The sequence below is a fragment of the Chiloscyllium plagiosum genome, unplaced genomic scaffold (genome assembly GCF_037043375.1).
Source record: "Chiloscyllium plagiosum isolate Xiang-an unplaced genomic scaffold, Cpla_swu_hap1 HiC_scaffold_11, whole genome shotgun sequence".
NCBI lineage: Eukaryota > Metazoa > Chordata > Chondrichthyes > Orectolobiformes > Hemiscylliidae > Chiloscyllium > Chiloscyllium plagiosum.
This window is the reverse complement of record NW_028270149.1, coordinates 85,191,568-85,204,616: the sequence shown is the minus strand read 5'-3', so window position 1 is coordinate 85,204,616 and position 13,049 is coordinate 85,191,568. Positions and strand designations below refer to the sequence as shown.

Below are 13,049 nucleotides of genomic sequence, written 5' to 3'. Positions count from 1 at the left end.
GAACAGTTAGAAACTGTCATTCCACAAGGTGTTCACACTTTCTGTTCATCCTCATGTCCAAGTAACTTGTGATGCTTATTATTTTTTGAAACCTGATCATATCTTGCTGTTTCATCTGGGCGTGCTGGTTTTAGGAATATATTTCCAGTTTCTAAATTGAACAGTCTTGTTCACATTCCCATCCTGTTGTAGCTCCCTCAGGCTAGAACAGCCTCCAGTTCGGACAGTGCACTGCGCCCTCATTAATGCACCAAATTGTCACCAACACCATGTGATTGAATCAATGTTACAAGTCAGCGTATTCTCAACAGAGCTGTACCAAAGATACCATCAGTACACTTGTTAGTTTTAGCCTGAACTATGTACGAAAACAGAGCAAAATATTTTTTAAAAATACATACCTGTGTCACACAAAGAAGGGCAAGGAAATAAAATATCAAACAAATACCAATTGTCAAATAAAGGCGTTTTGTTCGAAGAAACTTGGGGAACAGGTCAAGCAGTGTTGTTATAACTATTTCTGAGAGAGAAAAAAACAAAATTTCAATGAGGTTAGGAATTCATGAATAATTTACACAGTCCCAGAGATACCCAACACTGGAGAGACTGAAGCTCTGCAGACCAGAGGGACAGATCAAGACAAATTCTTCTGACCCAGGCGGAATCCAACGATATGTGTGGAGAGAGGAATGGAGAAAAGAACAGAAGACAAATTCAAAAGGTCACAGTCAGGTCACAGGCCCAGTACATTCTGCCTCCAGGTGATTTTGCTGGAATTGGGTGAACAACAGAAACTGCTTCTTGCCCGGCAACAGTGAGTGCCATTTCCATGGCAACCTCGGGCCCGACAAGAGATGCTGCTGTAGGAAACATAAGATCATAAGAAACAGGAGGAAGAATTGGTTATTCAGCCTCTCAAGCCTGCTCTGCTGTTCAATAAGATAGTTTCTGATCTGATTGTGGTCTTACCTCCACTTTCCTGCCAGTCCCCCAGAATCCTTAACTCTCTTATTAATCAACAGTCAGTCTTGAATATATTCAATGGCCCAACTCCCACTGTTTCTGTGGTGGAGAATTCCAAAGACATAATGACATCTAACAGAAAGTATTGCTCCTCATCTGTGCCTCAAATGGAGACACTTTCTTGAACTGCAATGCTCATTCGAGACCACTTCACATTCACTCAGCTCATAACTTTCAATCCTCACAGAGAGTTGCATATTTCAATAGGATCACCTCCCATTTTACAAAACTCAATGAGTACAGTACTAACCATTACTCATAAAGTAATTCATTCTTCCCCAGGGAGTTAAACAGCCCAGTGACTCTCCTATTAACTGGCTCCAATGCAATCACCCACTTCCTGAAGCAAGAAAGCTAAAGTTGTATGTTGTACTCGAAGGATGGGCTCCCCAATGTCCTGTGTCCCCTGAGGAAGTGTTTGCTACATTTTTCTATTATTTCACTGGATGTGGTTATTGCTGGTTTGGGTAGTAATTGTTGCCCATCCCTAATTGCCCTTGAACCGATTGACTCATTCAGACATTACTATGGATTGGGAATGTGGATCTGATTTCCTTCCCTGACGGACATGAGTAAATCGATAGATTTTTACAATAAATGGTAGTTTCATGGTCAGCAGCACCAATGATTAACTTTATATTAATTACAATTCAAACCAACGCCCACAGGGCATTAGTCTGGTCCTCTGGATTAACAGGCCAGTGCCAATACCATTACAACACTGTCTTCCCCATTTATACACCATCCAGACAGACGTTGCATCCTGGTGACAGGCTGAACACAATTACCAGACCACCTTTACCTAGCCCCAACTGGAGACAGTTAATCTTCAGTGGGACAGCAGCAATCAGAGACCATCCTGTGGAAGAATTGGTGATCTGGTAGCTATGACTCCAAACAGTTTTAATTATTGTCTACATACCCTGAGAAACATACTCAACCAGGCATTGGGGAAGTTTTTCTGTTACATTGCTGACCTGTACCTTGCTGATACGGACAGACCTTTGGGAATTCCCAGACTCCCACCTGCTCTTTTTAACGACAGTATTGATGTGGCTGGACCAGTTCAGTTTCTGGTGGTTGATAATCCCCAGGATAAGGGATCGTGGGGAAGCAGCAAAGATCGAATTTCAAGGAGAGCTGGTTAAATTCCTTTTATTGGTATTAATCACAGTCTGGTACTTGTCTGGTGTAAATGTATAAATATGAGGTATTCTGTATTTTGTCCAGGTTTTGCTGCATGCAAACACAGATTGTTTTAGTCTCTGAGGAGCTGAATGGTTGTTGGTCATTTTGGAAAGTGAACCTAGAGTTTCTTGTCAGACTTCAGTGAGAAATTCCTTCCATAACGGACATTACATACTAGATGGCTTTTTTCAACAAGTTATTAGTTTCATTATCACCATTCCTAATACTTAACTTTCCTTCCAACTTTATTTCATTGATTCAATTCAAATTCTTTCGCTGCTGAGGTGAAATTTGACTTTGTGTCTCTGGATCAGTGCAGTAACAGGAATGTGTCATCATTCTTCAATGCATTTTATCTCATCCCGTTCCTGTTACTCTGCCCAACACTGGGGAACATTTTCAAGATCTACCTCAAATTACATAGTGGTTATCCTCAGATGGTTACAGTGCCTCAGAACAAACTGAAAAAATATGAGCTACTCTGATCAAAGAACAGGGAAGAAAGAGTGACCTGAACAAAGTGAGATTGAAAATTATTGTAATAAAAATCAAACAGAGATCCTGTTATGAGATCTCCAGATGTTGAAGTAACAAGGAACAAAGGACAGCACAGCACAGGTACAGCCCATTCAAATCTCAATACTATTCCAACTCATGACACCTTTCTACATTAAATCCTTTTCCCTCTACACAATCTGTATCCCTCTATTCCCTGTCTATTCATATATCTCTCAAGTACCTCTTCAACATTGCTGTTGTATTCACCTCCACCACCTCCTCAGGCAGCCCATACCAGGTACTTACCATCTTCTGTGTCAACAAAACTTCCCTCTCATATCTCCTTTAAACTGACCCCATTTTCCCTAACACCGATGTCCCCTAGTAATTGCCATTCCTGGGAAGAAGAGTTGGATGATCCATTCTGTCCATAGTTCTCACAGTTTCGTGACCTTCTATCAGGTTGCTCCTCAGCCTGCGAAGTTCAACTGGAAACAAACCAAGTTTATCCAAACTCTCTTCTTAGCTAATACTCTCCAAACCAGGCAACATCCTCGTAAAACATTTCTGTACTCTCTCCAATGCCTCCACACCATTTTGGTCATATGGTGACCAGAACTGCTTAGAAGGAATCCTGAGGGACAGGATTTACATCGATTTGGAAATGCAAGGACTTATTTGGGATAGTCAGCATGGCTTTGTGCATGGGAAATCATGTCTTACAAACTTGATTGAGATTTTTTGAAGAAGCAGGAAAGAGGATTGATGAGAGCAGAGTGGTCGACATGATCTGTATTGACTTCAGTCAGGTATTTGACAAGGTTCTCCATGGGAGACTGCTCAGCAAGGTTAGATCGCATGGAATAAAGGGAGAAGTAGCCATTTGGATACAGAACTGGCTCAAAGGTGGACGACAGAGGTTGGTGGAGGAGGATTGCTTTTCACACTGTAGGTCTGTGACCAGCGAAGTGCCACAAGGATCGGTGCTACGTCTAATACTTTTTGTCATTTATATAAATGATTTGGATGTGAACATAGGAAATGTAGTTAGTAAGTTTGCAGATGACACCAAAATTGGAGATGTAGTGGACAGCGAAGAAGATTACCTCAGAGCACAATGGGATCTTAATCAGATGAGCCAATGGAGTGGCAGATGGAATTTAATTTAGATGAACATGAGGTGTTACATTTTGGAAAAGCAAATCAGAGCAGGACTTACACCCTTAATGGTAATGTTCTGGGGTGCATTGCTGAACAAAGAGACCTTGGAATGCAGGTTCATAGCTCCTTGAATGTAGATTTGCAGGTAGATAGGATAGTGAAGAAACATTTGGTATGCTTTCTTTTATTGGTCAGAGAATTGAGAATTTGCGTTGGAGGTCATGTTGTGGCTGTACAAGACATCGGTGAGGCCACTTTTTGAATATTGCGTGCAACTCCTGTCTCCTTTCTTTCGAAAGGATTTTGGAAAACTTGAAATGGTTCAGTAAAAATTTATAAGGATGTTGCCAGGTTTGAAGGATTTGAGCTATAGGGAGAGGCTGAATCGGCTGGGGCTGTTTTCCCTGGAGCGTCGGAGGCTGAGGGGTGACCTTAATGAGGTTTATAAAATCAAGAGGGGTATGGATAGCATAAATATGCAAGGTGTTTTCCCTGGAAATCCAGGACTAGAGGGCACAGGTTTAGGGTAACAGGGGAAAGATATAAAAGGGACCCAAGAGGTAAGTTTTTCATACATTGGGTGATGCATGTATGGAATGAGCTGCCAGTGGAAGTAGTGAATGCTAGTAAATTACAACATTTAAAAGGCACCTGGATGGGTACATGAATAGGAAGGGTTTAGAGGGATATGGGCCAAATGTTGGCAAATGTTTAGGATATCTGGTTGGCATGGACGGGTTGGACCGAACAGTCTGTTTCTCTGTCTGTACCTCTCTCTGACTCTATGACTCTATGTGGCTGAACTAAAATTCTATGAAGCTGCAACATGACTTGCCAATTTTTATACTCTCTGCCACAGCCAATGAAAGTAAGCATGTTGTATGCCAGCATGACCATCTTATCCACAAGTGTTACCCCCTTCACAGAACTATAGACCTGATTGCCTGGATCTGTCTGTATGTTAATGGTTCTCAGGGTTCTGCCATTTACTCTATACCTCCCTCCTTCATTAGACCTTTCAAAATGCCTCAACTCACATTTGTTCAGATTAAATTCCATCTGCCATTTCTCTCCCAAGTATCCAGACTACCCATATCCTGCTGCATTCTCTGGTTATCCTTTCATTATCCACAGTTCTCCAATCATTGTGTTGTCTAATCAGACTTACTAATCAGACCATCTAAATTCTGCTCCAAATGTTTTACATTTATTGCAAAAAATAGGGGTCCCAGCACTGATCCCTGTGAAATATAACTGGTCACAAATCTCCAGTCAGAAAAATATCCTTCTGCTACTATTCTCAGTCTCCTCTCACAAGGCAATGCTGTATCCATCGTACTGGCTCACCATGGATCCCATGTGACTTTACCTTCTCCACCAGGGTATTGGTGTCCCTTCCAATTTAGGTGCAACCCACCCTTCTTATACAAGTCCCATCTGCCCTGGAAAACATCCCAATGATACAGATACATAGAACCCTCCATTTTTTAAGACTCTCTACAGTGTGGAAACAGACCTTGCGAATCAACACGTCCACACTGATCCTACGAAGACGATCCCACCCAGTCCCTTCTACACCAGCTCTTCAGCCATGCATTCAATGATGTCATCTTCCTCTTCCAGGCCTTGCCACCATGTGGCAGAGGGAGAAATCCTGAGATTACAACCTTAGAGGGCCTGCTTTTCATCTTATTACCGAACTCCTTGAATTCCCTTTGCAGATACCCGTCACTCTGCCTGCCGATGTCATTAGTACCAATGGGACATTTTGCTGGTCATTCCCTTCATGCAGCTGTGAAGCAAAAACAAAAATTGCTGGAGAAACTCAGTAGGTCTGGCAACATCTGTGCCGAGAAGGCAGAGTTAATGTTTCAGGTCCAGTGACCCTTCTCAGAACTGAATGCAAAAATGTTCAATCAGCTTTCCCTCCACAGATGCTGCCAGACCTGATGAGTTTCTCCAGTAATTCCTGTTTTTGTTTCAGATCTCCAGCATCCACATTTCTTTGTTTTTTCGTTAATACAGCTATGTACCTATTTCACTCAAACACTTTGATGCCCCATTGAGACATTAAGCAGAGAATCAAAATAAGATAAAGAATGATTCTTATTTGAAGGGAAGTTCACATTTGAGATGTGGGAGGCTTTCAAAGATAGGTTAATGGTAGTGCTGGGTATGCATGTCCGATTGAAGGCAAAGGATATGAAGGGCAAGATTCGTGAACCGTGGATGACAGAAGAAATTGTACGACTGGCCAAAAGGAAAAGGGAAGTGTAAATAAGGTCTAGGCAGCTAAGAACAGAAGGGGCCCTGGAGGAATATTGGAAGAGTAGGACAAGTCTTAAACAAGGAATCAAGCAGGCTAAAAGGGGTCATGAAATAGCTTTAGTAAGCAGAATTAAGGAAAATCCCAAAGCATTTTATTCTTATATAAGAAGCAAGTGGGTAACTAGAGAAAGGATTGATCCACTAAAAGATAATGAAGGAAGGCTGTGTGCCAAACCTAAGAGAATGGGTGACATTCTGAATGATTACTTTGCATCAGTGTTCACTGAGGAGAGGACGATGATGAATCTTGAGATTAGAGATAGAAGTTTGATTAGTCTGGATCACGTTGGCATAAACAGGGAAGATGTGTTGGGTCGGCTAGAGGTTATTAAGGTGGACAAATCCGCAGGACCGGATGGTATCTATCCCAGGTTGCTGAGGGAGGTGAGAGAGGAAATAGCTGGGGCTCTGACAGATATCTTTGTGGCATCCTTAAACACAGGTGAGGTGCCGGAGGACTGGAAGGTTGCTCAGTTGTCCCCCTGTACAAGAAGGGAAGTGGGGATATTCCGGGTTACTAAAGACCAGTGAGCCTGAAGTCAGTGATGGGGAAGTTGCTGGAGAGTGTACTGAGAGATTGGGTCTATTTATATTTAGAAAGGAATGAGCGTATCAGTGACATGCAGGGGAGATTGTGCCTTACCAACTTAATAGAGTTCTTTGAAGTTGTTAGATGAAGGAAGGGCTGTTGATGTCATATACATGGACTTTAGTAAGGCATTTGATAAGGTTCCCGATTGTAGACTAATGGAGAAAATGAAGTTACATGGTGTGCAGGGTGTTCTAGCTCGGTGGATAAAGAACTGGTTGAGCAACAGGAGATAGAGAGTAGTAGTTGAAGGGAGTTTCTCGAAATGGAGAAAGGTGACCAGTGGTGTTCCACAGGGATCAGTGCTGGGGCCACTGTTGTTTGTAATATACATCAATGATTTGGAAGAGGGCACTGTTGGTATGATCAGCAAGTTTGCAGATGGCACAAAAATTGGTGGAGTAGCAGAAAGCCGAAGGGACTGTCAGAGAATACAGGAGGATATAGATAGACTGGAGAGTTGGGCGGAAAAGTGGCAGATGGCTTTCAATCCAGACAAATGTGAGGTGATGCATTTGGGCAAGACTAATTCTCGTGTGAATTATACAATGAACAGAAGAACCTTGGGAAAAGTTGATGGGCAGAGAGATCTGGGAGTGCAGGTCCATTGTACCCTGAAGGTTGCTGCACATGGGGATAGAGTGGTCAAGAAGGCATATAGTATGCTTGCCTTCATTGGACAAGGTATTGAGTATAAGAACTGGCAAGTCATGTTAAAATTGTACAAGTCACTGTTTCAGCCGCATTTAGAATACTGTGTACAGTTCTGGTCACCACACTACCAAAAGATGTGGACACTTTGGAGAGGGTGCAGAGAAGGTTTATGAGGATGTTGCCTGGAATGGAAGGTGCTCACTATGAAGAGAGGTTGAGTAGGTTAGGTTTGTTTTCATCAGAAAAAAGGAGATTGAGGGGGGACCTGATTGAGATTTACAAAATCATGAAGGGTATCAACAGGGTGGACAGAGACTAGCCTTTTCCCAGGGTGAAGGATTCAATAACGAGAGGTCAGGCTTTCAAGGTGATAGGTGGAAAGTTTAAGGGGGATACATGCGGCAAGTACATTACACAGAGGATGGTGGTCGTCTGGAATGCGTTGCCAGCAGAGGTGGTCGAGGCATGCACGGTAGATTCATTTAAGATGCGTCTGGACAGATGCATGAGAAGGTGGGGAGCAGCGGGAAACAAATGCTTAGGAATTGACCGACAGGTTTAGACAGTATATTTAGATGGGCTCAGTCTTGGAGGGCCGAAGGGCCTGTTCCTGGGCTGTAAATGTTCTTTGTTCTTTGTTCATTCATCCACTAATATCACAAACAATAACTTCTAGTTCAATATAATCACACTGATTCAGATAACTTCCTATCAAGAAAGTAGAAAATGATTAGTTCAGTGAAGTAATGTCGCTCTTACCTAAACCTGCAAACTGAGTGTCCAGTCCCAGAGTGAGCAGCATGAAGAAAAATAAAATGGACCATAATGGTGCCCATGGCAACTGGGCAAGAGCTTCTGGATAGGCAATAAAAACCAATCCAAAACCTAAACAGTGGATAGAAATTATATGGGAATGTTAGCGATGCTTACAATAGACAGATGGAACCGAAACTAAACATTAACAGCATTGGTGCCAATGAAAACCCAGAATGGAACAAATGTCAGCAGGCACTCCTGCTGTGGCATGTGGCACATTCTGATCATGTGTGATGGTGGATGTGCTAAGCCAGCACCCTGTGATGTCAGGCAGGGTAGACTCCCTCAAAACATGTCAGGAAGGTGGCCCGGAGAGAGAGGATCAGCGTGGATCTGCTTCTGTGGGACCCCAACAGCTCCTCTGGGTTCCCAGATAAAATGTGACTGACAGCGACAAAACAAAACAGCTTGCTAAAACCAAATCAAACCAAACCAAACCCTGAACTGGGAGAAGTGGACAATCAATGTGGACTTCAACAGTTTCCTCATTTCCCCTTCCCCCACCTCGCCCTCGTGCTAAACTTCCAGCTCAGCACTGTCCCCATGACTTGTCCGGAGTTGTCCTACCTGCCTATCTCCTTTTCCACCTATCCACTCCACCCTCTCCTCCCTGACCTATCACCTTCATCCCCTCCCCCACTCACCCATTGTACTCTACGCTACTTTCTCCCCACCCCCACCCTCCTCTAGCTTATCTCTCCACGCTTCAGGCTCACTGCCTTTATTCCTGATGAAGGGCTTTTGCCCGAAACGTCGATTTCGCTTCTCCTCGGATGCTGCCTGAACTGCTGTGCTCTTCCAGCACCACTAATCCAGTCCCCTTTCATTGTTTAGGTGTTTTAAAAAAAAATTACAAAGCTTTTTCAAGTAGATATTTCCAGACATATCGGAACCTCTGACTTTATGACCTTGCTGAATTCAACTGTACAAGCCCAACCCCGGTTTTGTGTTTACATAGAACATAGAACATAGAAGAATACAGCGCAGTACAGGCCCTCGATGTTGCGCCGATCCAAGCCCACCTAACCTACACTAGCCCACTATCCTCCATATGCCTATCCAATACCCGCTTAAATGCCCATAATGAGGGAGAGTCCACCATTGCTACTGGCAGGGCATTCCATGAACTCACGACTCGCTGAGTAAAGAACCTACCCCTAACATCTGTCCTATACCTAACCCCCGAAATTTAAAGCTATCCCCCCTTGTAATAGCTGACTCCATACAGAAAAAGATTCTCACTGTCGACCCTATCTAAACCCCTAATCATCTTGTTTGGGTGGATAGAGTCTCCCACTCTTTAGGTCCAACCGCAGAAATTTCAAGAGTTAAATGTTCAAACATTTAAAACATTACTGTCATCTATAAACAAGTTACATGTGTGCTTCTGCACACACCAGAAATCTTTCATGTCTCATGTCACGGACTTGAGCAAAATGGGTTAAATTAAATTATTTTAGTTGTTCTCATCTTCAGACTGTAAGTGGATGTGTTTTATATTTTTGTTTGTTCCTTTTCAAACAGGTTGCTGGATGTTTTCTAAGTCCAATTTCCAAAGTCTCTCTTTCGGATTAAATTAAATGTACGATTTAATCATCCGTTCACATCAGGGAGTGGGTTTTGCAACACTTGCACATGCTCAAGCGTACAAGGAAGAAACAAAAGGCAGTGAAAGAATTTGTTAACATTAATAACTTAAAATCCAAAAACATGGACATTCACTTGCTTTGTCTGAATTCAGAAAGTTAATGTTCAGTGAGGGTACATTTCTGATGAAACTCAGACTGCAGCATATTTAGCTGATTATAGGCAGCAATTGCAGAATTCCTTTCAATCGTGATTATGGGCAGCACAGTGGCTCAGTGGTTAGCACTACTGCCTCCCAGCACTAGGGTCCCACGTTCAAATCCAGCCTTAGGTGGAGTTTGCACATTCTCTCTGTGTCTGCGTGGGTTTCCTCTGGGTGCTCTGGTTTCCTCCCATCGTCCAAAGATGTGCAGGTCTGGTGAATTGGCCATGCTAAATTGCCCATCGTGTTAGGTCAATTAGTCAGAGAGAAATGGGTTTGGTTGGGTTACTCTTCAGAGGGTCGGGTTGGGCTGAAGGGCCTATTTCCACACTGGAGGGAATCTAATCTAATCTAATATGAGATTTGATCCATTTTTTCCATTTCTAACAGGAAAATGTCTGGGAATTAGATTTTGTGGTAATTAAGACCTGCGTTATGCCTGGCATCTGGCTATGGTCAATACTTAGAAGATTGCAGATTTGGTTGTCCCACAATAAGACAAGGAGACTCCATAAATGACAATGCAAATTTTCAGGATCAAGAGGAAATACACAAGTCAATTTTTATGACCTGGTTAGCAGCTCCTGTTGATTGGCTGAGCGAGATGATAGTCCATCAGCGCTTTTTCAGGTGTAATGAAGTTTGATAGCTCCTTTTTGTTTCCAAGTCTAACTGGGGGATGGATTATCTACTAGTCTTTTCTACTTGTTGAATGCAACACCGAACAATGAAAGATGGAGACTCCAAACTGATGGTGGTTTAGCTTTATCTTTTATAATGATACTGGTGGAGGTTTCTAGAACTGGTAGGAAACTTGCACATTATCTGACAGGTAGCAGCCATTTTCAATTCAGAAAAGTCAATTTTAAAATCAGCAAAATGTATCAATTGTAAGAAAATGTGTTTTTTTCACAACCTGATACTCTCGTAGAGTTATTGAGATATATAGTATGGAAACAGACCCTTTGTTCCAACTTGTCCATGCCAACCAGATACCCTAAATTGATCTAGTCCCATTTGCCAACGTTTGGCCCATATCCCTCTAAACCCTTCCTATGCATGTATCTGTCCAGATACCTTTCACATGCTGCAATTGTTTCTGCCTCCCCCACTTCCTCTGGCAGCTTCCTTCATACATTCACCACCCTCTGCATGAAAAGGTTGCCCCTCAGGTCTCTTTTAAATCTTTCCCTCTCACTTTAAAACATTGCGTCTTGCTTTAGCATTCCCTATCTCAGAAAAAGGCCTTGCCTATTTGCCCTATCCATGCCCTTCATGATTTTATAAATCTTGAGAAGATCATCCCTCAGCCTCCAACACTCCAGGGGAAAAAATCCCCAGCCTATTCAGCCTCTCCTTATCGCTCAAACCTTCCAGTTACAGCAACATCATTCTAAATCATTTCTGCATCCTTTCAAGTTGGACAATATCCTTCCTATAGTAGGGCAACCAGAATTGTATACTTTATTCTAAAAATGGCCTCACCAATGTCCAATTCAGCCACAACATGATGCCCCAACTCCTATACTCAATGCACTAACCAATGAAGCCAACTCCCCTGTCAAATGCCTTCTTTATCACTCTGCAGTTGAGATAAAGACACATCAATTTATTATGGAATTAGACTGAGACTGTGAGTATAATCTTATTGAAGTATTTGTTTGACTATCCATTTTACCTTTCAGAGCATTGTGTTAAATTGTGATACAGAACTGTTACAAAAATATTGATGTGAATTTACAGCCAACATTCCTTCTTAACTGGAGACATTATAGTCTTTAATATTTACTTCCAAGTCGAGGCAAAAGCTATTAAAATTTTCAGTTAATCTGATTCCTTAGTTTTCACGAACTCCTTGTTGAGCAGTTAAATCAACAATAACATTTCCAATGACAAAGTTTATTGTTTGTTCTGGTCTGACTGGATATCCAATTGTGAACTGGTCTATATCTTGAAAACAGTCTCCAAAATGTCCAATTTTATATTTATCTTGATCCATCTCTCGGATTAAAACTTAGTTGCTGTGAGAGTTAGATGCCTTCCCTTTCTGTTTTTTTTTAAGTTTTCATCACTTTGACGTTAGAATTATTTTGCAGTGGTTAAGGAGTCCCTGCTGCTTCCTGCAGTAATGAATGCTTTCTGATGCTTTTTTTTGTTGTGGCTCCCAATCTCCTTAAACAAATCTCTCGGCAGGGCCAAATGTCATAGCAATGACATGTGATCTCTCGGCAAATTCCAAGAAATCATTTCACTTCTCAGCCCAGATTTCTTGTGGTGCTAGTGAGGTTTGTTTTTCTCTCTACTCCAGTATAATTGGATTTGATTGGATTTGCTCCTGTCAGTTATTTGGAGATAAGTGAAAAGTATTCAATTGGATTCCCTACAGTGTGGAAACAGGCCCTGCAGCCCAATGCGTCCACACCAACCCTCGGAAGAGTAACCCACCCAGACACATTTCCCCGTGACTAATGCACCTAACACTATGGGCAATTTAGCATGGCCAATGCATCTAACCTGCACATCTTTTGGAATGTGGGAGGAAACCCACACAGACACAGGGAGAATGTGCAAACTCCACACAGACAGTCGCCCAAGGCTGGAATCAAACCCATATCCCTGGTGCTGTGAGACAGCGGTGCTAACCGCTGAGCCATCGTGCTGCTCCCTGTGCTAGCCAGGTAGATCATACCATACATTAATACATCAGGATAATAGAACAGAATGTAGAATATGGTGTTTCAACAACAGAGAAGGTGCAGAGAGAGATCAACTTTAATATTTGAGAGGTCCATTCACGAGTCTGATAACAGCTGGGAAGAAGCTGTTCTTGAATCTGTTGGTACATGTTTTCAAACTTTTGAATCTTCTGCCTGATGGAAGAGGGTGGAGGAGAGTACAACCTGAATGGCAGGGGGCATGGATTATCTTGGCTGTTTTTCTGAGGCAGCCGGAAATATAGATGGAATCAATGGATGGAAGGTTGGTTTGTGTGTTGGACTGAGC

At 42.4% G+C, this 13,049-nt stretch overlaps 1 protein-coding gene across 1 annotated transcript in view; it reads right to left on the bottom strand.

Moving 5' to 3' along the window:
- LOC148148865 (sodium- and chloride-dependent neutral and basic amino acid transporter B(0+)-like) overlaps positions 1 to 13,049 on the bottom strand; it is a 67,407-nt gene that overhangs the window by 24,874 nt on the left and 29,484 nt on the right. The window contains exons 9-10 of the mRNA XM_087991798.1: positions 8,201 to 8,326; positions 402 to 520 (exon numbers count right to left, since the gene is read on the bottom strand). Coding sequence (XP_087847924.1) covers positions 402 to 520; positions 8,201 to 8,326 — 245 coding nt within the window. The remainder of the gene's footprint in view (positions 1 to 401; positions 521 to 8,200; positions 8,327 to 13,049) is intronic.